Raw genomic sequence first — 27,851 nt, forward strand, 5'->3', positions numbered from 1 at the left:
ATTTGACTTAAAAATAATATACGCACAAACATTGTCATGAAATTTATTTTGACTTGATAAAAGCTTTTTACATGTAAGTTATTATCTGCACAAGTTTTGCTGTCATTGCCGCAAACACTAACACCGCCACCACGGACGTCTGTGGTGGTGGTGTAAGTGTTGGCGGCGGTGACAGTAGCTAAATATCGTCTTTCATGCCACAAAATAAAACCAATGATTTGAACTGATTCAAATTTTTAAGGGAGAAATAGATCTTGTTTGAGATATTTGGTACTGGCAGACAACTTCTTTATAAATTAGCACAATTTTCTTAGTGTTTGGTATCTTATTAGAGTACCCTATGTCATATCTTTATCAAATTTAGGGTGAATCGGGAATTCAAAAACTCGTGTATTGAACCAGTAGGCATTAACTAAAATATAAGTTTTTACCAAAAGTTTACCATGAATACCACGAATCAGTATTTTTTATTGACATCATTCAAAAGCCGTTTTTAAACTATCATATGAGGTTTGCGTGCTAAAGAATTGCAGAAAATAGAACCTTCAAAGACGAAAATGCTTTGAAAGACGTGTAAGCCTAGTAAAAACATGAATTGTTTTTACCAGATATTTGAATAAATTTTTTGTTAAGCTACCATCGTCAACGCCAACAAAAACTATGATTTAGTGTTCATTCAGTGCACAAGGTTGTTTGAACGAAATAAATCTTCAACATACCGGTACATGTATAAAAAAGAGAGCTGGCTGTCACAAAATATGCCCGTCCTAATTTAGTTCCAATTTATCATGTCATATATACATTCTGTCTACATTTGATGATGATTGGACAAAGGCTTGAAAAGTAATTGATTGAACAAGACCGATTTAAGATAATTTCTATAAGTAAATGGATTTTTTTAAATATAAGTGTTCCCTTAATGATAAAGGGAAAACAAACAGAGAAATTAATATAGTAGTTTATTTGTCAAACAAAAATAACACCGATGTCATTCAAATGCATGGCATATCATTCAACTTGTTTTCATCTAACAAAATTATACTTTAAAGAATGTTATATTTTGTACATTTAACATGTAGTAGTCAATGTTTCATAGCTATGTCATTATTTTGCAAATTCTATTTATTAATGATATAAAATTTAATCATGTATATTTATAGAAAATTCATTTTATACAAAAGAATTGGTAAAGACTATATCATTATATTTAAGTGTAAAAATCTAAATATGGCCTGCACATTTAGTTAAATAAGTACGTAAAGTAGAACTATATTATGTCGAAATGCTACTTAATATCTAACAACAAAAGTTTAAACTATCTGAAACATGTTTGATTTGTCTTAAACTAATGCTGAAAAAAAAAATATAAATGAAATAACTATAGCACAGTCATAACATGTGCTAATAACGTTTTTCTACATCTACAAACTATAAATTGAGATTTATGTTTCGAACCTACTACTATCCCAATAAAAACATAAATTGAAATTATTTCTAAAATCAAACTTTGCAATATTAATATTAGGCCATACCAAACAGATACTGTCATACCAGATTGACATCGACACTTTGTCATATCAGATTGACATTAGGGCATACCAGGTTGACACTAGGTCACATCAAATTGACACTTTTACATTTGCATTCCAGATTGACACTGTGTCATACAAAATAGATACTATGTCATAACAAATTGATACTATGTCATAACAAATTGACAAATTGACACTATTTTCATACCAAAATGATAATATGTTATACCAAATTGACACTATGTCATACCAGATTGATACAATGTCATACCAAACAGATATAATGTCATACCAAAATGATAATATGTCATACTAGATTGTAACTGTCATACCAGACTGACACTGTGTCATACCAAATTGACACTATGTCATACCAAATTGACACAGTGTCATATCATATTGACACTGTCATACCAAATTGATAATGTGTCATACCAAATTGACACTGTCATACCAAATTGATAATATGTCATACCAAATTAACACTGTGTCATACCAGATTGACACAATGTCATAACAAATGGATACTATGTCAAACCAAGTGGATACTATGTCATATGTCATAAAATCAATTTTGAATGACTAAAGATTCATACTGTTAAACAAATGAAACTGACACATGAAAACAACAGCTGTCGGGGAGAATTTTAATAATGGAAAAAAAGAGTTAAAAATCATAAACAACCATCAGAAAATTAGACCCAATGATTGATTATGCGATTAATTACTGATTATGCAATTACAATTAACAGTCATAATAATGTTTAAATTAAATGGTATGGAAGAACGCGATATGTTTCACCAAGTGAGCAACAAAAGCTATATTTCACGAGTGGCCTAGCCACCAGTGAAACATTTCCCTTTGGTGGACACATGTATATAGTGATCTTACTATATAACAAACATTTTTACCGTTTTATTATATGCCTTAAAAGGATAAAAATGACTTTTTATAATTATTTTTCAGAATATTGCGCCAAATTGCATCCAAACAATGCTTCATTTGTCTCAGCCCTGTGCACACTGAAGCACACTGAAGTTTGATTTGAGCATGGGTTTAAATTTCAAAGCAGTGAAATATCAATTTTATTTCACTGATAAATCTTTATAAACCACCGGAAAGCATATAATAAACAGCTGTACTTGGCAATGAATAAAGATATAAACAAAATGTTTTGTCTAACTTTTCAATGATACAAAACTGTTTCTTTGGTTTGGTCAAAAATAGCCAAAATTTGAATTGATTGGTCAATATTTATCCAATAATATCTCTCAACCAATCAAATCATTTGAATGTGACCAAAATACAACCTGTGGACAACTTATCAATGATTTACACAATTGACTGCAAGTTTATTTGGTATTAAAGTTCTAGACCAAATAACCTTATTTATTTCCCATTTTCCACTGTACAAATGATTCTGTGATTATGCAAATGATTATATTATGAATATTTTCAACAATATTCAATCATTGCTTTATCCCTGATAACAATGAATCATTTATGATAATGGCTATCAAACAATGTACAATGAAATCATTTTTGTGCTTCGTAATGCGTAGATTAAGTAACTAATTAAGTTTGCCAGCCTACCACCATAAACATCAAAGGCGCATATTATAGGTTTTTTAATTTTAATGCATTATCGTGTTTAACTCATTTGACCTTAATCATGAAAATAAATTGCAATAACAAAGCATTTTATTTTTTTTATTTAAATTCATTATTTTGTTAAACTCATTTGGCTATAATGATCAAGCATATGATAAAAAAATATTAGCAATATTTTGGCACTTTTAGCTGGTGAATTTGTGGCCATGTAGCAATTAATTATAAACCCAATTTATAAAGGCTTTTTTTTTTAACTGTACACAAATCAAATGCTATTTTGTGTTTTGATCATTCAAGTCAAGCGTAAAACAAGATAATGCATTAAAAAATGTTTTCCTCATTTCAAGTGTAATAAGAATACAACCTTCATTTTTAGCCAATGAAATTGCAGATAGAATTTCAACTTTCACGGGTGTTAAAAGATCCGCCCACTGCCTCCCAACCATTACACAATCCCTGCATCAGATTTTGCATTGACAATGTGTCAGCAAATGAGGTTGTATTCTAAGTAAGTTAGATGAGTTGAATTAAAATCTGAATGATTAAGAAGGGCTCGTTCGCTACGCTCACTTAACCCATTCTTAATCATTAAGATTTTTATTCTTGTCATCTAACTATAACATCTATATTGTGCACCTTTAAAATGTAACTTGCTTGGTAAATGTACAAGAATGGGAGAAATACACATATGCAAATGGGCAACCTTAACCACAACTTTAACAAAATAAGATGAAATAGTTCACACTATTTGAACAAGAAATAAGATACATTAGTTTGCTATATAAAATTGCTTCACCATAAAAATAAGCTTTTGATTTAGGAATAACAAGTTTGAGTTTGTAACAACAACATTACATGGCCGTAATCTTAATGCCCATATGGGGTAATTTCAATGTTTCACATAAATCATTATGCTGACTAAATTATTGATTGCAAGTACAGTCCAAACTCGCTATATCCACATCGGATATCTCGATTTTCAAATGATGTAATCATACAAGACCAATAAACAGGAGCTTGATCAAAAAATGTCTCTATAATCAAAAACATAAACAAACAACTTTTATTATTAACACTTACCAATTACCGTCCATTTATGACAGTTTAGCGACATGCTGCAAACCATCATGAATATTTTCGCACCTACAACTTCATCTACAGTTCGACATAAGGGACAAAGGAAATGTGTGAAATTCAACCACAGGGACTGAAATAGGGGCTCGACATAGCTTAAAAATCAATAGAAAAATCGACCCAAGCAGATTTATTTGTATAAAGAATAAGAAGGAATAAATTTGGGACTGGGGAAGAGTCGACACCACCGGAAAATCAAGATATCTGACGTTGACATATAGCGAGTTTGGACTGTAGCTAACAAAACCAATCTCCTACGCAGGGCTATCTCTCCTGACAAACAGAAATGATCTCTGCCACCAGAACGAGTATAGCTGGATTTCAGCTATAAAAACTTTCAATTTTTAATGTTTTCTTCTCTGGTTTTGGATAGGTTTTATCAAATTTGAGGTTAAAATACAAAAAAAAAAATTTAAAATTAAAGATAATTTACAATCTTTACCAATGATATTTTAAATACCTATGGTCACGTTGCTTGGTGGCAGTGATTACTGTACTGCAAGGGAAGAAACACTGCATGGAGTTTGTAATATCACTCATATACTGGTACCATCCATTATAAATTGACCAACTCAATGACTCCTATTTACATAAGACCACACCAAATTGATGTTTGGTAATCATTTACCATACTTATTTTTGGAAAATGAAGAAAACAGATTTTTATCTTTTTCATCCAAAATATGTCAAACAAAAGTTAAAATAGATGTGGCCTTATACTATACTGTTTTTTTTAAAGCAGTACAAAAATATAGTTGTAATTGTAAGTTGTGATGCAAAAAAATGAACGTTAATTATATCTGTAGAGAATAAAACTATGTTTAATCAGCCACTTAAAGCATACATTAATCAATGATAAAATAGATATTTTCATAACAAAAATAGGTTTAACAATACAAATGTAAAGTTTTATACTTTGTAAAAAAGTACAGCCATTTGAAGCATTAACATGCTGCATAAATTAAGTATTTGAATGACAAATAAATAGTAATGTGCAACCCAAATCAGCAGTGGTTTTAATATAATTAACAAAAACATCCCAAGTGGATGTCGCTTGTCTGACTTTTTTTTGCTTTTACAATTCACAAAAGTGAATTACTGGGCAATTTTTAAAGGCCAGATATATTGGCCTTTGAATGCAGTTGTTAATTGGCAATTTATGTAACAAGTTTCATGAAAAAATCTTGTAATAGTGAACTGCGATTTGAACATGGCCAAAGTTTTTGCACAAAGGCCACGTTGCTGACGTTGCTAACCACACCAAGGTTGTCACAATATATTGCCTTTTTTTCTGTGAAAAACTGACATGCTAAAAATGTACATCATAAGCTGCCAGGCGCATATAACTTTAACCTGTGAAAAACTTTAAATCTGCACTCTCACAGATTGTCCTGTTTGACAACTGTTTTTTTATGTTTTGTCTAGGAATGAACCAATATTTCGTACATATCTGGAAACCAGTGATACATGACTGCTTACAACAGATCAGATCACAGATTTTCATATGCAAGTTAAAAAGTGTTTTATAGCTAGAAGTTTTACTAACGCTTTTTATAAAATTGAAATTTTCCGCAGTTTTCTCAACAATACAGTTCTGTTCTATTAAGAGGTATCTTATATGACTGAATTGAAGGCACTGATGCCAAAATCAGCCGATTCTGAAACATAAACTTACAAAAATGTCAAAACTCTCAATCTGTGAGAGAGTAGCTTTAAAAGGACAACTTTACCTTTTATAGAGTCAAACATTGAAAATATTAATTTATGTGTATTACTGTAAATGAGAAGAATTATTATTTTTAAATAATATTTAAACTGAGCATGATAGTGTTGCTTTTTTTTGCCATACTTTTATTGTAAAACCATTTTTAGCTTTCATTACATTCAATTTCAACGTTGAAAAAAATCACTTCTTCTTGCATGCTTCAGTTGACAGATGGAGGTAGTTGGCAACAAATATCCGGAACACTCTGTTGAAGTTGTCCGTTACATGGTAGTCGATGGCGTTTTCATTGTCGGACATCTTGTGCCACACGCTAGGGAACGGTACTGATATAAGGTGAAGCACGGGTAAATCTGGAAAAAAGTAAATTGCTAATGTTATATAGCTCCATTCTCAAAAATATTATCATTCAAAGTCATTGTAAGCTAAACAAGAGCTGTCTTAGGACAGCACGCTTGACTATACATTACTTTGTCTTAAAATTGAATAATGATGTAATACGAGCCTGTCAAAAGCAAAAAAAAAAAAAAATCAAAATCAAAAGAAAACAAGAAATGCCCAAATGCCACAAAACCAGGTTTTCAATGATTGACAGAAGAACTTCAGCCTTCATTGTGACATTCAGTTTCACCTGTTTTTTTCTATTTTAAATAACAGTGACCTTGACCTTGACCTTAAGGGCCCCAAACACAATCCAATGAAAGGTCTCCATAAACTCATCCTATATACCAAGTTTGGTCACTATAAAGTTATCAATGTTGTCATACAGTCAAACCTTACTAAAATTATTTAATACTATAAGTGAGTTTGACACCGCCCTCCTGCCCAATCAATGAAGTATGTCTAATAACCAGATTTCACTTTGGGTCCTTAAACTTTAACCTAAGTTCCTCAGTCAATCAGGGGCCATAATTGGTATTAAGGATAATATGGAGTTATGTAACCTCATTGGGGGATGGTCCTGAAGAACTGTGTGACAGGTATTGGAGTTAAAAGTGAAAAAGCCAACTCGCCCTAAATTTTTAACAAGATGAGGACGCGTTGCCGGGGAAAGAAGTATAGTCTTCTTGTTCTTCGCAAAGTCAAGCTAAACATCATAATTAGTTTTCCAAAGAACTTTGACCATGACCTTTACCTAAGCTACTGGGCAGGAGCAACCAACTACCATAGTTTCATGGTCCAAGGTCATAAAGTTCTTGAGTTATGATTATGGAAAGCCTCATAGCATTATCAAATGTGTCGTCATCTGTGAAAATGAGTTATATTAAGATAGTAACGTTAACAATAAAAACAAATTTTAACCTAGCAAATTTAAACAACATTAAAATGACAATAAAGAACTCTTTACAAAAAAGTAAAAATAGCTTTAATTGCCTGCTAATGAATTATGAAATATCACAAAAATGTCACTTTTGGATACACCAGACTCTTTTTCACTGACAACATCACAAATAAATAATCATTTTGAAAAAGGAAAAGCAGAGACAAAGTCCCTTACCTGGACTATGGAGCAAAAATGGTCTATGATCATCTTCGATGCCCCCATATGGACGTGCATTTGTAAATATCGTCTTCTCGCGGCCATTTTGAAACCGGCCATTAGGGTTTAATAAATCTGCCTTCTTTAATGACTTCTCTGCAAAAACCAAAAATAAAACAATAATGGCCAATAGTTGATCGTATATTAAATCTTATAAGTATAAAGTATTCTAAGAAGATTATTTTTTGTCTTTGAATGAGCCAATTATTGTGTAAATATCTAACAACAAGTGGTACAAGACTGCTGACAAAAGCTCAGATCGCAGTTATTCATAGTTACTTTTGAAAATCAATGATTTATGGCTAAAAGAGTTACTAACATTTTAAGAAAAATGCATAAAACATCAATTTTTGATCATAAAAATGAAAACCTTAGATCTGATTTTTTGTCAACAGTCTCATATTACAAAAATTGGCTCGTTCCAAGACAAAAAATAAAAAAGTTGTCAAAACTTTCAGAGTGAGAGTGCAGCTTTAGTGTGAACATTTAAATACATTAGACACTCCAATTCCCGCACACCAAGATAATTCAATTGTTTAAATAAAAATAATTGACATTGTCTGCAGACACAAGTTTATAAGACAGATTATTATGTGCAGCTACAAATACTTATTATCTCTGCAAAACACTGTCACAATTTGCCGAACTAAATCAGTGAGTGAAAATTGTAATACCCTAAAATCTCCCAGACGATTCCCAGAAGACATGTTTTATGTTGTTCCTGTCACCTAATTGGTTTTGATAATAAGATTAAAACCGATCACCTGTTACTGTTTTCTTACAGGGAATACGTTATTTTCCCCAATGAGACTTATTAGTGTCATTTATTTCTTGCCTTTTCAGTGATTTATGTATTAAATAAATGTGGATTTTCGATTATAACATGATAAAGTAACTGTTTCTAAAACAAGTTTGTCAAGATAAATTCACTGTTTTGACAGTTTAACACATCCAATACCCACACTCTTGCGATGTAGAAAAATCACTGACAGCATTTCTTATATAAAATTTGGCATAGTTGTCTGATTTTAAGTATCAATAAATTATCATTTTTAATCATTTATTTTGCATGAAATATATATATAAAAAATGTTTGTTTCAGTGTAAAATTGCAAAATATATATCACCTTAGTTAACATTTCTCGCACTGGTGGGACAGCCACTTATATAGTGGTATATATACATGTATATACAGTGGTCGAAATTACCACGAGCCTACTAGCTCTGCACTGGTAAAATATGTTTAGGGCTTGCTCAAATTCTAAATTTTATATATCAGGGCTTGTTAAAAAATTTGATGCCAAGCAAAAATATAAGAATTCAGGCTTGTTCATCCAAAAGTCTAATTTCAATGACTGATATATATATTGGTACTCACTCAGTGAAATATACAGCAATCTTACATTGAAACAAACAATAATTCTTCTTTATCTTATTTATACCTATTTTTTGCAACATTTGAAAATGAGCATCTGTTTTGATGTAAAAGTTTCTAAATTCCACATCTGAAGAACCAATCAAATCCAACAGAACAAACAAACTCTGAAACAGAAAACAAACATGATTAAATCATTTCATACATTAAAAAATAACACATTTTTTGATTCCCCTCCCATAACAGACCCACAGAAATTGGCTCAACCTTAAAAACATTTTCGGCAAAATTTATAACGATTTATTAAATTTTATTTTTCTTTCTTTTTCTTTAACTTCCGGCTATACAAGTTATACATGTTACCAAGAATTTTGTTGATGCCATCAAGAAAACAAGCATCAACTGCTTTATGATACTGCTGTGGGGATCTTTTATTGCAAACAAGAAACGCCGCAATGTGACGAAACCAGGTTTTTAATAATTGACAGAAGAACTTCAGCCTGTGTCTGTTTTTCTATTTTTAGTAACAGTGACCTTGACCAAATGCAATCCATTGAAAGGTATCCATAAACTCTTCCTTTATACCAAGTTGGGTCAGGATATGGCAACCCTAACTTAAGTTATTCAGTTTCAACCATTTTTCTATTTTTAGTAACAGTGACCTTGACCTTGAATCTAGGGACCCCAAACACAATCCCATGAAAGGTATCAATAAACTCTTCCTATAGACCAAGTTTGGTCAAGATATGTAATCCCTAACTAAAGTTATTCAGTTTCAACCGTTTTTCTATTTTTAGTAACAGTGACCTTGACCCTAGGGACCCCAAACGCAATCCCATGAAAAGTACCCATAAACTCTTTCTATAGACCAAGTTTGGTCAAGGTCTGTCAACCCTTACTAAAGTTATTCAGTTTCAACTGTTTTTCTATTTTTAGTAACAGTGACCTTGACCTTGAACCTAGGGACCCCAAACGTAATCCCATGAAAGGTCTCCATAAACTCTTCCTATTGACCAAGTTTGGTCAAGATATGTAATCCCTAACTAAAGTTATTTAGTTTCAACCGTTTTTTCTATTTTTAGTAACAGTGACCTTGACCTTGACCCTAGGGACCCCAAACGCAATCCCATGAAAAGTACCCATAAACTCTTTCTATAGACCAAGTTTGGTCAAGGTCTGTCAACCCTTACTAAAGTTATTCAGTTTCAACTGTTTTTCTATTTTTAGTAACAGTGACCTTGACCTTGAACCTAGGGACCCCAAACGTAATCCCATGAAAGGTCTCCATAAACTCTTCCTATTGACCAAGTTTGGTCAAGATATGTAATCCCTAACTAAAGTTATTCAGTTTCAACCGTTTTTCTATTTTTAGTAACAGTGACCTTGACCTTGACCCTAGGGACCCCAAACGCAATCCCATAAAAGGTACCCGTAAACTCTTCCTATAGACCAAGTTTAGTCAAGATATGTCATCCCTAACTAAAGTTATTCAGTTTCAACTATTTTTCTATTTTTAGTAACAGTGACCTTGACCTTGACCCTAGGGACCCCAAACACAATCCCATGAAAGGTCTCCATAAACTCTTCCTACAGACCAAGTTTAGTCAAGATTTGTCATCCCTAACTAAATTTATTCAGTTTCAACCATTTTTCTATTTTTAGTAACAGTGACCTTGACCCTAGGGACCCCAAACGCAATTCCATGAAAGGTACCCATAAACTCCTTCTATAGACCAAGTTTGGTCAAGATATGTCAACCCTTACTAAAGTTATTCAGTTTTATAAGTGAGTTTGACGCCGCCCGGCCGCCTGCCCGCCCGAACAACGACGTTCGCCATTCTAATAACCAGGTTTCACTATGTGAAAACCTGGTTAATAGTTAAACAGCCTGTGCCTTTTTCATTTGGAAAAAATCCCAGCATGTCCCAAATTGGTACTTGTTTTAACCCTTAAAAGAAAATTAAGTTCAAATCAAATCAGCTTATACTCAGCTGTTTGAGCTGCCTTTGTAATCAAACAAAATTAAAATACAAATTTGTTCATTTGTCGATGGCCTCAAATCAACATTGTCGGAAGAAGTATAGTATGCTTGAAGACAATGGCTTTCTATGTTTAGGGGAAAGCTTCTACTAAAAGGACTTATGAGCCTCTAGATCCGATTTCTAACGGGACAATGATAAAGCACTCCTATGCACAGAGTAAAGAAGGTAAAAAATTCAGCTCACTATATAATGCTTATCAAATATTGCTCTCCCTGAGCCAATTTCTGACCACTGTGTGCATGAGTGAAAGATGGAATAAAGGGCATACTATAGTGTCCATCCTTGTCGTATCAGGATAATGAGTGTCATAGGTCTCTGCAAGCTTCTTCGCCAGATGTCGGGAACCGTACAGGGAATCAGTCGCTGTCCATTCTTCATAAGCTTCCTCCCCGTCGAAAAACATCATCTGTATCGTCACATCTTCTGCTAGACTCTGTGAAAATCAGAACTTATAATGTGAGTATAAGAAAGTATATTTGAATATCTGATGGTGTTTTTTTTCTTAAGCCAAAAATGAACTATAAGAACAGAAAACACGCAATAAAATGCTATTTTATAGACTTTGACCTAAGGCAACACCAAATAGGTGTTTCCTGCTTGGATTTACTGCACCTTTTTAATTTTTTAGAATTTTTCAACACCGCTTCCTAGTTATGCCATATTGTATCAAACAACGCGAAATTATGTTCTTGTAACATTTTTTATTTCTCATTGATTAGTTGTTATAGAATAGGGTTTCATTTTTCAAATATGTTAAGTTTGTTTGTATCTATTATCATATTAGTTTTAATCAAAACAAGAAATATCAAATAACCTTAGCCTATGCATTTTATTCTAATAAGGCAGAGTGTACAAATGCTGGCACTACAAAAAAGTGATTTTTGGGATAATATTTATACCATCTGTGCCTTGCAAATTGGAAAAAAAGTCCAGATTGGGAAAAATACAAAATCAGAACAAAATAGCAAATATAATGGACAATTTTTTGTTAATTCATTGCTTTTTTATTTATTATTTATTATTTTTGGGGACATTTTCTCGCAAGGGGAAACAACTTTTAGAAGGCAGTAAATTGCACACAAAAAATCACTGACAGGGAGCAGCACCCTTCCATTACTCATCAGCTAAAACCCTTATTAAAACTAATGCTTATTGCATTGACACATTGATACTTGAGAATCGCAAGACTTGCGCATTTCCCGTTCAACTCTGACGCACGATATTGTATGAATAACATCACAATGGCTAACTGCTGCTAACAAGCCACTAGGGCCAATGTGATTTCTAAGGCTATTTCCCTCCTGGAATGAAAACCTATTCATCACCCAACAAGAGCATTATGAAACGACTGGAAGTGAACATCACACGCTCAATTCTCTCATTAGTTTGTTGCCCAGTGGAGTAAACACATAATCCAGGGAAAATTAGCAACTTCCATCATATCTATGGCACTTAATCATCGTTGTCAATAAAAATTACGGAATAAAGAGATTGATTTAATGGGATGGCTCGACCTTCACTGACGATAAATCTTACGCCATTAGGAACCATTAACGTCATGTGACATCAGCGATGGAATAACGAATTGCATGTAGAAAATCGTTTTACGACAACACACAAAGTGAGAATCACATTTTTTCTTAAAATAGAGATTCATCAAATTGAATTTCACCCAGAATGAAACTTTTTTCGATTATTTAGCATCCACATGAACATTCTGCACATTAGCATTTTTCAACACAAGAAAAATGACAAAAAACTGGACATACGGATTTAGTCAATATAGCTTACCCGAAATAGGTTCTACAATTTATTGTATAGCAATTAAACATTTATTTCAAATATTATTTTTAAGTAGTTTTCACACAAACCAGTATCTTCAATTCAATAGTCTACAGCCATAGAATAGAACATAATTTGAATTATTTTCAGACTTAAGTTATTTAACTTGATTGCACAACACGCCCTTTGACTTTGGGGGTATTTCAAGAAGAATCCTAAATAAGTCCGTGGAGAGATTTTTGACATTAAAGTGACACTCTTATTCAAAATCAATACACACACATGTTTAACAAACATAAATTTTGAGTGATACACCCTCAAATACTTACTAAATAATGCATTTATGGAAAATATTAATTACTACAATATTATAACCGTGTATTTAATAGCTGAAAACGCAAAAATATTAAATGATTGGTGAATGCTAAAAGATTTACTGTGATCAACTATTGTCTCATAAGGTAGAATTACTGTGTTTTCTGCACCTTAATTCTTGAAAAAAAAATCACAGTATCCTTGATAAGATCCATTGTTTTTGACATTTATTAATCCTTTTTGGTCAATTAAAACAGTTGTATTAAATATAGTAAATCTTATTTGGGAGTAATAGGCCATCTTTAATACTTCACTGTTTGAAATCTCTCCTATTACTAAAAAATGCTCCTAGGATTTTTAATGAAATGGTCAATAGATTAAGTTTAAACTAAATGTCATAAATCATAGCGGTTCCAGAGATTATCCATGTCCATAAATAGATTAGCATTCATGCAAAACTAAGATGCACCCTTACTCTCAACCAAGAAGTACCACAATCAATACAATTGTTCCAATTTACTGAATGGAATGAATATTGAAAACAATGATTCTTATGAAGGATACCGTGTTTTATTTGAAAGAAAGGTGCAGAAAACAAAGTATTTCTACCTTATGAGATGATAGTTGATCACTGTAAATATTTTAGGACCCACCAGTCATTTAATATTTAAGCAGTTTCAGCTATCAAATACATGGTTACAATCTTGTTATCTGGTAATAAATATTTTCCATGAATGCATTATTTAGTAAGGATTATCCCTTAAAAATAATGTTTGTTATGAATCATTCAAAAAGGACCATCACTAGCATTAAATCCTACCAAGAGTTATGTAGCTTGCAGTCATCAAACTTCATCACACTTCTGGATGAACAAGTCCACATTCAGACACTAGCGCTTCGGATTAATTAATGTTATGGCTTATGCTATGTTCAATAAAAAAATTGAGCAAATCCCGAAAGGTGCAGGGCGTGTGGGCTTGTGCTGATTATGACCACTGGGTCTGTATTCTCTAACTTCTCACTTAATGTAGCAGTGGTCAAATTAAGAAAAAGCCTGCAAGCCCTGCACTGGTAAAATGCTTTCTGGACCTGCTCAAATTCTCCATTATATATAGCAGGGCTTGCAGACAAAAGATTATGGCAAGCACTAGTGTAAGAATTCAGGCTTGTTCATCCAAATTCTATTTTACCTGACTGAGTCATAGTCCTTTATATAATAAGAGAAATTAATTGATCAACATTGTATTTGGAACATAAATGGCCAGATTAATCACTATTGCTCTATAATTAAAGATGTTGCAATAAAATAATGGTCGTGAATATAAAACTCAGAATCGAGACGTTAAGGTGAAAATGGGCCCTGGGGTAGTATTCAATATTCTTCTTAAGTTAATTGTATGGTCATACATCATTGGCTTAATTCACTGTATAGGTCAGTTATTAATAACAAGTACAGTAAAACTGCGATCGATCGAGGTCACCGGGGACCGAGCCTAAACCTCGAGGGAACCGATGTTTTGAACGACCCGATTTTCAATTCTCCTGTCTGTTATGAAATATCTTTCAGTGTATTTTAAGTTTGAAGTCGTCTGTTTACTAAGACATCGATTATGTGTTGCATTGTGGAAATCACTCACATGTTGAAAGGCTGTCGTATACTATATGTATACTAAATATAAAATGTAAAAGAAATATCAATAAATGAATAAATAGAAATTTAAATTTTTACAAAATTGCCATATTGCAAAGCAAAGTGACAAGAAGGAATTCTTTTCAGAGATTTCGATGTTGGATCGATATGGTAGTGTTTATTAATATTTTTATTACTCATTAACATTTCTCACAATTAACTTCTCGTCATTAATTTCTCATAATTATCTTCTAAAATGCCCATATTAACTAAAATCAGTCATGCGTTAACAGTGTTAAACGGTTTTTCACAACTTATCAAATTGCCTTTCAACTGTCATTGCAATTTTTACAACTTGAGAAAATTTTAATACCTAGCAATTGTTTGTTTATTTTGGAACACCCGTTCGGGAAAAAGTGTGAAATTATGACCTCGAGGGAGCCATAAGGTTTTGTGCATGATTTGTGTACTTGGGACCGAGTATATTGCTTGACTCCTCGACAAAATTAGGTTTTGATGCAGCGTAGGTATATTTTATATGAAAATAGAAGGAAAAAGTTCGGGACCAAGCTCCGACCTCGAGGGAACGCCGGTTCTCGAACGACCGCTTGTTCGAACGACTGCAGTTTTACTGTAATCTGATTAGCTACATCGTTCTTGGATCCATTTAGACTAATATTAAATACCACCCCTAAACTTGACCGTCATAGTAAAAGTTACCTTTTTCCTTGTCTGTTGTTTGCGAAGTAAGGCACAGTTCAGTTTTGTAGCAATGTCCATGAGTATAGCACAAGGCACTGCGGAATCTGTCGCAGCGATGAAATAATTACCTCTGCTTGATATATTTTTAGAATCGTAATGGCATGACAGCACCAGCTTGTTTTTCACCTCTGGCTGGTATGTGACGATAATGTTGTTGAACTCTTTTACACCGTACGGAGTCGAGTCACTGAAGCGATCTTCTTCCACCTCCCAGTTCAAATTTGAAAAGTGACTCTTTATGTACTGGAATATATAATCAATACCACTGAATATTCATAAAATGAAAAGAATATCATCCATCCCTGAAAATAACCCCAAATTTTTTGACAATGAACTTTCAGATAAAAGTATTTTTTGCAAATTTGTAAACATGTAAGAAAATACATGTTTACATACATTAAGTATCTTGTCTCGAAACATCATATCAGGGCCAAATTTACCTGCTGCAATCAATCTAATGAACTGTAGCACGAAAAACTACAAACAAATGAATACAGCGTAATAATGAATATTTACATTCCCACTTTTCGCTAACAATCAATTTGTTGTTCAATTTGCATGAACTGGTCGACCTTTTGTGACCTATTTAGGCAGAGTTTTGCACTTAGGGCCTGGGTCATGCATATATAAAAGACAAATTAAAAAATACTTTCCTAATAAACGCAAAAATCATTAAACCAAAATCCTTATTCTCATGCCAATAATGTAATGAAAAGGGGAAATGTATATATAAGGATTCATTCATATTTATTGTGCATTCATGCAGTATGAACGCTCGGCCGCAATGCAAATAGTCTATGAAGCGCTAGCGCATTCATGAATTTGCAAAATTGTGTGAGAGCTTCAATACTGGATGAACGCACAAAAATTAAAAACAAAATATTTATGTATTTATGTGAACATTAAACTACCTTCATTGCAGTAACCCCCCCCCCCCCCACCCCAATTTATATTCATGTTTCACAATGTAATTTATATGATCAATAAACTTGTAATATAATATCACAAAACATATCAGCAGGGCCCAAAATGGCTGCAATCAACCTTGTGAAAATAACAACAAACAATTTAATACACCGTAAAGATAACTGCACGAGATGATATTATTTAGTGCACATGGCATTTGTAACAGCATCTTCAAGCATCAACAATTACTTTAAAGGAATGTCTCCAGACTGTTTATTGCATCAGGGTGATATGGAGGAGTCAGCATTCCTGCCCATCCCAAACGAATACGACGTAGGTGTTCATTTTCCTCAATTTCTCCATTTGACGACAAACAAGCCACAACTTCGCTTCACAAATAAGGCTTCTATCTAACAAACAATCATGAAGACATGAAGTGCCTTTCCATTAACAATCATAGAATAAAACGACAATTTAATACCAACTCCATTATGTAGAAGAGGTTATTAGAGAATGTGACATCATTTACGTTGGAATCTGTCTCCCATTCAATTGTACTAATAGTCTTCAGACAGAAAATTCCCATTTGTCAATTTGCCATTAAATGGAATGGAATAAAAATAAATTGTTGATGCAAAAATGTCTGAAAACTCTATTGAGCAATTTCAAATTAAGGATGTCTATTCTCAGACTCCGTAATTATAGATACATAATTTCAACGTCATGAAAATACTTTAGAAAGTTCTACATTAAGTTTAAGGAAAACCTGGTATTATAATTTAAAAGACATAACATCATGAATGTCATTAGAACAATGTTTGTTCTCATTAGTTTATATCAGTTTTACTTTCGTTTGTAGAAAGTTATTTACATCTTATTTTAAACACTCTCGAGTCCGGTTCCTGGGTCGGAGTGAGTTATACTGAGTGTCCATTGTGAGAGACCAGATAAACATTCCAGTCCAGGGATTAAAACTGATACCTCTTGTTCAGGAGATGGACACTTTACCTCTGAGCAATCAGGACCTGGTTATCAATAGAAATAAAGGGAAGCATTAAAGACACAGTCATTTCTTTTTTATCTCAAATGCTTTAAGCTCTTTAAAAAAGACAGAGTTATGGGTCATGCTAACCATGTGCCTGGTGTCTCTGGCAATGTGTGTACGGTACTAAGTTTCATGTAAATATATTGAACATTCTTGGAGATATGGCCAAGGTTAAAACTTTTAAATGAAAAGGCTGTGATACCATTGAAGACAAAACCAAAGCTAAGGAAACAATTTCTCATTTTTTTTCTCGTTGAAAAAAAGAAGAAAAAAACTAAATAGTGCAATGCAGAGGCAAATTAAAAAACAAAGTTACATTGGGCTAATTGTTCAAAACTTTTTAAAAGTTAAAAATGTTTTTAACAAAATCATTGTTATCTTTAAAAGGTGAAATAATTTATGATATGCTCATATACTTCATATATATAACATATAGAGCTGAAGTAATTGTCACCAACTTTTCGAGAAATACAGCAGATAACAAATGTGCCCATGAAAGTTCCTGAGAGCAACAGAGATTTGAAAATTGCCATGCTATCTTGCCAAAGACAGTGTTCAAATATTTAAGTTTAAATGTCAAGATTAACAAAGTTCTGATCAATTGGCCATATTGCACTTTTGACAAATAATTGAACAAATGCGCTGCAAGCAAATGTCAAGGCTTGACTGTTTTGCTCATCTAGGAGTACAGAACTCAACAATTAGTCTGGTACAGGGTTTTTTGCATAGCTTGGTGTGCCAAGATCCGAATGTGCTGCAGACTGAGATGATATTTCCGAAGGGCAAAGTCTGGTTGTTGAGCAAAAACATCTTTAAACACAGCAACATATAAGTGGTTGAAAAAAGATTTTGCAAAATTTAAGCCGACTGGATAAAAAAATGTTAAGCTTACAAATTGTGTTATTTTGTTATGTAAAGGAAGGCTCATAAACATTATTATCTTTGTCTATTTTCACTTTCAACTGTCACAGAAAGAAAGTAAATCAAAAATCACAAAAGGACCAGGGCGAGAGCATGATTCTGGGCTCAAAATTATCACTCTTTTGCCTGATATGTGTGACATGGCAGGCACGTGTTTTGTGGACAAAACAGTGTACTTTTCCAGTTATTGTCCATTCGGCCTACAGATAATGAACATTGTGAGTTTTATCATTTTCAATCCCATTAGATATACAATGTTTGAAAGGATGAATTGATAAAAACCTTTCACATCACTATCACTGAAGCATTGTGAAATCGAAGTGGAGCTGAATTTGTCATACAATAACAGTACAAATCATGGAACCTACATGTATAGTGTCCAACTTTATGCACAGAAGCCATAGGTGGCAGTATCATGTTGATATATAGATGGTAATTTCTAAAACTACCGTATGTAATTATATACATATATGTAATAATAGAAATATTTCAATGTCAAGAAAATACGCGAAAATCCCTGCTTGATTTTTAAATACTATATAATTATATACATATATGTATATAATTATATAATACTAAAAATCACCATCTCTGACTGAAACTGCCACCTATGGCTTCTGTATATAATATAAGAATATTTCCTTTAACGTTTTACAACCTCTGACTGGGTTTGCCACGTATGCAAAGAACAGAGATATTTAATTGTCTAGAATTAAAGCCATTCATTCCCCCCATTTAAAGAATCCTTAGAGAAATATCCAATTAAATAAAAGAGTGTCAGATTTCAATTTCCAAATGGAAATGAACAAAATAAGACTTATGATGTCTGAACCAAAAAAAATAAAATAAAAAATAACCGTCATCGAAATTAGTCTTTCAGATGAATAAGCCTTAATTATTTCCCTAGTTCTTGGAATCATTGTTTACCAAAAGCCTTGCAATATAATAATGAATATATATAAAATCTAGACTTTGGGCAAACCAGGAAAGCACTTCAACAGTGCAATCTTGTGTGAATTTCGACCACTCTGCAAAATTTTGCAGATCAATGTGAATTTGGTTATTTATCCTGTTGCACCAAAGTCGAGACGGGATTTTGCAACTCTCTGGTTTCTCTCGTGAGTTTGGTAAGTTGAGTCATTGAAACTAGACTTATGGATGGGCAAGCTGGAATTCTTCCACAAGTACTTGCCATTTTACCAATGCAAGGGCTCGCAGGCTTCTGCTAATTTTGACCTCTGTAAGTTTACTGAATAAACTAATATTAGAAGTATTTGAAGAATAGTCAATTCCCCTTGATGTTTTCAATAATTAAATCAAGAAATTAAAATAGAATATACGTATAGCAAAGCCACAAAGTCCTGTGTATTGACATGCCAAGCTCTATTTTCCCTTTTTCAAATGCCAGAATTCATAATTTATAATTGAATGAAGAAAATAAATTTATCCCCTCTAATAATAATAAGCTCAGCAACATTTTTCTTTTACAAATGAACAACGGTACATGAATGAAAATTCATCAAAGAAAACAAAAATGTCATGGAGGCAACGCCAAAGCATGTCAATTATTAAGTCAGAAAGGGGTATAACTCATAGCTGAAAGCCAGAGTTATGGGCCTTGCTGTACAAATGTGGATACTTGCTCTGGCAACCTGTGTACCAAAACAAAGCACCATCAGTTTCATTTGTTTTGTCCATTTCTGGAAAAATAATTGTGTTTTAATGATCCACCAGTCAGGATATGTATGAAGACCCTGATGATGAAGTTGATGACATCACTGATGAAATGTTCAAGGAAACCCCTGCATTTATATCTCAAACAGCTTTAGAGATTGGGTCAAGGTTTAAGTTTTTACACAATGGCAAGGCTGCCAATGATGACAATGCAAACAGTCAAACACCAAGGCTATGACAATACATTATTCTATTCGGAAAAAGCGCACATCATCTAAAAAAAAGACAAAATAGTCAAGAGTATAATTAAGATGATAAATGATTCCTTAATCTCATGTAACATCCCTGGAGGAGCAATAGATGGTCCCCAGACTCCTGAAAAGACCATAAATCATTCTGTTCCCCTGCTTATAAAAAACTTCCGAGAAATAGATGGCAGAGAGAATGCCACATAATGCCAAATGTGAGAGACTTGGAGTTCTAAGCTCAACGGATAACAATGCTATAGGTTGAAAACACAACGTGCAGAACTAGTTGAGCAAAATTACAATATGTTGTCTGCTTCTTAATGAATTGAAATGAATGTATGCACTTTGCAAGTGTCTCCTACGTAGAGTTCAAACAAATTTAGGACACAACCAACTAAATATGAGGCCCATCCATGACTGATTAAATTGATAATAATATTGTTAACATAGAACATTGAAGACATTATTAATGAATTGACAACATTAGAGCGTACAACTATTAATAATTTAATAGTATCCTTCAACAAAAGAATGGTTGTGGAAGTACAAATTAATGAGAAAAATAGGAAAATAATTACGCAGTCGGTGGCAAACAAATATTGTCATTTCAATTAAATCAATACTATTGTCACTTTTATTGATTGTAAATGGGCTGCTTTACCTTAAGTTTCACAGGGGCAGGTTGCGTTGTTTTGACACACCCCTTTGACCACGCCCCATCCCATAGAATAAAAATTCTTCTTTTTTTTGTAAGTTATCATTATTAATAAGCCTGGGATTTTTTTTTAAATAGGTGTGTGTGGTCAAAGGGGAGTGTCAAACCCAGCCCCTGTGATCAGTTTGCTCAAAAAATCGGCCGAGTTTTTTGGTTGTAATAATCATAATTATACTGTTTTAAAGTCTAAATTTAGCTTACTGCCACTCAAATAACTCAATTTAGTTATATCAAATGATTTATGTATGAATACTTTTAAAACTGAATTTTGTTTTATCCAGAATAAGATTAACATCAAGTGCCACCCTGATGATCACTTTAATCTAACAGCGACTTCATTTGTACACCATCAGGGCGACAAACCAGACATTCTCCAAATGTTTAATCCCATGACAAAGGGCCCAAACTGCATATGCCAACAAATATCGCCACAAGAAAAATGATTGAAAACAAATGGTTAGTACTTTCAGTTAGCTAGTATTGTAATTGTAACAGGCCTTCAATGCCAGTGCATGATGCTGCAGCAAATTAAGTTGTAGAAAAAACTTAAGTATTAATAGTTAGATGACATGAAGTAACATTTTAATGATTAAGAATGGACAGAGTGAGCGTAGCAAATGAGCCCTTCTTAATCATTTAAATATTACTTCAGGTATTCTAACTGTCTTAAGTACAACGTCATCAGCTGAAACAACGCAAAATTTGACGCAGGGAGTGTGTATCAGATGAATGGCAGTAAGCAGAACTTTAATCATCGCAAAAATTTAAATTCTTAATGATTAAGCCTACCCGGTTGTCCTTAATGATTGCCTATTTGCAATTTTATTGGCTGACGATGTAGGTTTTATTCTATTTCTAACTAGTATTACTCATTTTTGTGTTCATTACAAAAACAAGGCACTAAATAGCTGTACAAAATAACATTCACTTACATTTTGAACTATGGTGCTGTTTTCTGTGTCCGGCATACGTGGTATAAGGAGAGGTCGGACAAGGTTACGAAACACTGTGTTCTTGAAATCCTCATTGCTACTGATGTCCTGGGCAAAGATCCGCATTTCCTTGCTACTGCTCACCTTCATTCGCTGGTTCAACTGAAAATAGATGACCATGGGATTATCTTTGCACAGAGTATATGACAAAATGTTGTAAGATCAAGTATCTCAGTTAAATATTTTTTGAATGTCACAGATCAGTTCAAAAATTTCATTTAATTGAATAAAATCAAATAAACCATTAAGCTTGTAGTTTCAAAATAATACAATAACTACTAAATATTATCTATTCACAGTGATCATATTACACTTACCGGTAATACTTTTTATCACTCTTTATACTTGTGATATATTATTGGGAAAACTTGTACTCAGTTGTGTTAAGACATGCTATTAGCTCTCGGGTGCCATGAAACAGTCATAAACATACTTGAGTTACAATCCAAACCCAGTTTAAAATCCCAGCTTAATTAGGCCACTGATTTTTCACAGCAAAGTTCATGAGTAATTACATTGTACATGTAAATAGCATGTACCATGCAGTTTTGAGTACAACAAAGTATTGCGTATGACTTCAAAGCAAAATAGTCAACTTTATTCTATTAAATTTGTGAAAAAATCCATTTCTATTATTTTTTCCCTCAATTTTATTTTAATTTAATTCCCTCTTCCTGGCACTCGATCATTTTTCAAAAAAAAAAATCCCGTATATTTTTTTTGTCAAGAATGACTCGCCTCCTTATAATTCCTGGCTCAAACTCAAGCTTCACAAACAAAGAATTATAAAGTTATCATTAAATTGTAACTGTATGACAATATGACATAATGATAAATTGCTGAAGGGCATGTTTTCACATATTATGTTTTTATCAATGAAATATAACAATTTAAATCATTGTTTAAAGCCTTTTTAATTTTAAACCATGCTCTGCAACTGGAAAATAATCATAAATGATTCACATGCTCTGAGATACTCAATCGATGGAATATCGATTGATTAGACCTTGAATCTTCCTAAGAAAGAAACAACAATAAATTATTTAAGTTCTAAAACGCTTCCTTTTGTTATTCTACAATTTGAGCATCAATTGGAATATATCAGAAAAGGTTATTTTTAAGGTTGCACATGAGTTTGAAATTGAATTTTTAAAGGATTATACAATTTATAGGTTGTAGGTATTACTATTGCAACAACAAGACTTTAAAGCTGCACTCTCACAGTACATATATGACCATTTTGACAACTTTTTTATTTTTAGTTGAATGAGCGTTTACGTTCAAAAAAAGATGTTTTATCCTGATTAACTCCTTTTTCTTAAAGCGATTGTAACGCTTAAAGCCATAAAACATTAAATTTTCGACGGTAAATATGAAAAACTGCAATCTGTTTTTTTGTCAGCAGTCTTGTATCACTGATTTTCAGACATTCATGAAAAATTGGCTCATTCCAAGAAAAAACAACAAGAAAGTTGTCAAAACAGTCAATCTGTTCTCGAGAGGGCAGCTTTAATTATGTTATGCAGAAATACATGTAGCAGTAAGTATAGTTTTCAAGTTTTGTACATTTCTTTTTTGAAATAATTTCAAAAAGCAAATGTACTTCTATTGTGACTAGATGTAGCTTGTAGCCTACATACATATTGTTAATTGTGAGATCAAAATAGATTCCTGTTACATCAATATCCCATTTTCGCGCCAAGCTCATACACTGCACAACAAGTATACTTAAAATTACTACAACTTTGTGGATCATATCTTCTCAGAATAAGAAAGCCCTGAATAATGAAGACATTTGTGGAGAACTAGTTAATTATCAATATTAAAGAATTAACACAAAACAAACTACCGTAGTTTCTCCAAAATAAATTGAAACATTTCTGCACTTACCCTGGTGCGTTCATTTAGTAACTTATTCACAATGAATATAGGTAGTCCAATAAATACAATTTTCATCAGAGGCAAAGCCATGATGGAGACAAAATTCTTCTCCTTTTGTCCGAAATAGTAGCCAGTCAAATGAGTTGCTTCTAATTGAAGCACACATGCACAGATTTTGCATTCTCCCAATAAAATGACCATTCATGAGTCATATATGAAATGACAGATGATATTTACAACTTAACTTTGACAGGACAGAGTTGAAAAGTTCACCTACATTTTTATCAAAGAAACATTAATTCCAAAATGCACATTATCTGGAAATAACTTATTATACTTGTATTATAAATTTAATATATAGAGGAAAATTGTTGGTTTCAGTGTAAGATCATAATATATTTTACCAAGTGAGCACTAAAAGCTATATTTCACAACTGGGTAAGCTGAAACCAACAATTTTTCTTTTTATTATATATGCGTAAAAAGGATATACCATAAATATGTATTCAATTTTTATCATTTGTCAAATATTGGTCAAACTAGGCTTGTTCCCGTGTTGAAATTGTATTATTTATTTTTAATCTTATTCCTCCTGCCACTCCCAAATTTTCTCTCTCTAAAAATTATTCAAGCAAAATATTTAAATAGTGTGCCCTCACCATTAATTTTTTAGTATTTCAGTAAGCATGGCTGAGACACTTTCAGACCTGTAGAAAATTATAATGATCATTAAAATAACTTCAAAGTTGATAGACCATGACATTTTATAACATGTGAATAACATGTCACTTTCAGGTTGCTGATTAAGTAACTCAATTAAGACTTGTCCACCATCCATCAAATGAATGCTTGAAGCTGGCCTAGTTTAGTTTACAATAAAAAATATGCTTTCTTTAAGGCCATACAAAATTAAATGTATGTTAAGCGTCATGGGGCTATTTCAATGCTTTCTTACCAGACAGGAAGTGCACTATTTTTGTTGTCATTTTCTTATTGTAACAAAGGTATATGTACTGGTATAACGTGAGCAAATGCCCATGATGATGATAGCAGATTCTTACAAGGAAAACACATTTAAAGGAGACATCATACACATTTACATTTCTTGTACATTTGCCCTCTGTATTCAGACCTGCGAACTAAGTATTACGTTTCCTTAATCAATCATTATATTTAGTACTAACAGTCAGACTATTAGGAACCTTTCAAAATTTGTATTTAATGATATGAAAAAATGTACCAATACTCCTGGGATGCATAGTGAGTCCTTGTTTTGCAAATTGAGTCAGGGATTTTTTTGCATTTTAGTAACTCAACTTATGATTCAACTACATGATAATTTTATAACAATGTTTTTATGTAGGGTTCATATATCTGTTACAAAATTTGTTGCAAATTTATCTGTAATTATTGTCTCTGGTAAACTGACAAACGTGACAATGAAATCTCTTTAGCTATACTCTATGAAAAAATACCGTTAATTTATTATTATAATAATCACCATACACATTTATGGAAAACTTGCAAAACAATTGAAATATTAATATTCATATTTGTTCTTTTTGTATGTAATAGTTTTTTTTATTATTACTGCATGTCACCATGTTAACAGACCTAGACCAACTTTGTTTTTTAACCAGTGCGTAGGAATGTCCTTATTATGGGTCGATATGTAAATAATTTGATCTTCTCATTCAATTTATTATGGGGTGCCAAATATGTCAGACAGGCAAACAGTTTTTATTAATGCATAATGTTTAATAATTCTTAGCATGCAGCCTGCATAATATCTCACTTAATTGTGAAACCTCTTTCTTATATTTGTAATAATTCTGATAGAAATGTAGAGTATTTGCAATGTATCTCAACTTAAAATTTATTTTCAACCATGTTTAACAAATATATTGTGTCTTCACCTAATCATAAATATTTGTTTATATTGTGTTTGTCCTCATGTGCCATATGGCTTATTGGATTTGAAATAATCATTTATGATTATTATAATTACATCTTCTATGATGAGAAAAGCAGTCAGGTCATTCAGGTGGTCCTATCAATGAAACTGCCACTTGTGTTTAATAATGGTGACAAATCAGCTAACAGTTAGTCCAGGGCTTGAATTTAACTTTTTTTGATACTTGCAATTTTTTGCGAGTGCTTAAATTTTTAACTAGCTAAACCAGACACTCACTCACATTTTTAAGCCAAATCTTTGTGATTTAAGGTATAGTTTAATTGATTTAATAAATTATCATGTAATTTTACATTAAACGACATCATATATGTAACACTGACAGAACGTACTGAGGAAGTCTGATCAAGTCAGTATTGGTCTGTGCAAAATATTTTGAAAATGTTTCTCTTGTCATCTGTGTTGACGGTCAATTAAATGTACAACTCCCTCTTCCACTTCAAAACAGTTTTAACGGCCAGATTATTTCATTTGGGGTTCTTTTTGAGAACTGATTGATCATCGCCATCAGCCATCAGCGATTTTAAATCAACACGCGTAAAAAAACCTTATCTTTTTGCTTGTCATCATTATACAGACTGTGTCTCATTACTATTATCACTAAATACCGTCGCCAAAAAGGAAATGAAAGACCAGTCTACAAAACTGCATAGTAAAGAGTACCTGCCCCATAGTAACAAGTACCTGCCTGTGCGCATAACGTTAATCTACCTAATCAATTTTTGTATGTTTATCGGAAAATGAAAGTAGGTATCTCTAAAATTAGTGTTATACCTATTGTGCAGGAATTGATCACCGATTATGTTCATATTTCTTTCAAGGATTGCATATTTTCTACAAATTTTGAACTCCCAAATTTTTGTGAGTGTCTTTAAATTCAACTCGCATTTTCCAATTTTGGCTCTCATTTTGCGAGTGTGCGAGTGCTAAATTCGAGGCCTGAGTTACATCTTGACCAATGTTAATTAACTAAATGTTAATAATACAACAATATCACTTTAAATGTCAATAAGAAATGATACTTATATATTGGTGTTTACCTGATGTTTATATTAATGTGACTCACTGACTGTCAAATATTAAACAATGTATAACAGGTGTACATGTGTAGGAAAATATTTATAAATACAGTATAATAAATAAAATTTATTTACTTACTGCCGAATTTCCCAGGGGAATAACTGAACAACAAACTCCAAAGAAAAGAAAAGAATAGAAAAAGGATATCTGTTTCCACATTTTGATCGGGATTTGTTATTAATTTTACTAAAAAACTTTCGGAAAGTTACGTTGACAGCTGGGCCAAACGTCTGATAATACGGAGCAGCTGTCAAACTCTTTAATGACAATGATTTCGGACCAATCAAAATTCTTGGTACCAGACAACAGTCGCTTCTTAATGCTTAACAAATCTCAGTCAGAGTGATCTACCTTTGCGGTAACTATAAACTGTTTTACGCATTAAATGTTGATTTAAAATCAATAAACGCTAAAAATCACGAACTACATATCACATATATGGACATACAGTGCAACATAAAACAGAAATATAGTAAAAGATCAGCATCACAATTACAACATGAAATAAATTTGAATCAAGTTAGACAGTATACATGCTTGTGTTTACATATTAAAAAGAACCTTTAAAAAAAAAGAAGTGAAACAAAGATAAAGAATAGTTATAAATACTAATATATAGATATACTTGAATAAAATAGAAGTACCGAGATTGAAAGAAAAATCCATTTTCAAAGACCTTGCGGTCAAGGATAACCCATGAAATTGCAAGCATTTATTTCCGGCGGGGTCCTTTGTTTTTGCTGAAGGGCCAGAACGCTGAAGTTACAGTAGTGGGATACAAGGAAGTCCGGGTGCTATACTCCAGCTTTTTTTCGAAGAGACCCCTTAGTTCTTTAACGTGCTCGGTCTAAAGCACCGATACACGGGATACAACTTTCCTGGGTTAAACCAGTACTGAGTACACAACTTTTCCAAGCACTACCCCTTAAATGCCGAGCGCCAGGTAAGGGAGCTACTTGTACCAACTTGT

The 27,851-nt window shown here is 32.7% G+C and overlaps 1 protein-coding gene across 1 annotated transcript; it reads right to left on the bottom strand.

Moving 5' to 3' along the window:
• Positions 1-945: 945 nt before the first annotated feature.
• On the bottom strand, positions 946-27,127 carry LOC128207980 (glutaminyl-peptide cyclotransferase-like). The gene is made up of 7 exons (XM_052911224.1): positions 26,960-27,127; positions 21,889-22,050; positions 15,406-15,690; positions 11,227-11,391; positions 8,984-9,083; positions 7,500-7,637; positions 946-6,354 (listed from the first exon to the last, which is right to left on the bottom strand). The coding sequence occupies exons 1-7, from the start codon at positions 27,038-27,040 to the stop codon at positions 6,185-6,187; spliced, it is 1,101 nt and encodes a 366-aa protein (XP_052767184.1). The 5' UTR covers positions 27,041-27,127; the 3' UTR covers positions 946-6,184.
• Between the last annotated feature and the right edge of the window lie 724 nt (positions 27,128-27,851).

Source organism: Mya arenaria, chromosome 11 (assembly GCF_026914265.1).
Source record: "Mya arenaria isolate MELC-2E11 chromosome 11, ASM2691426v1".
Classification (NCBI taxonomy): Eukaryota; Metazoa; Mollusca; class Bivalvia; order Myida; family Myidae; genus Mya; species Mya arenaria.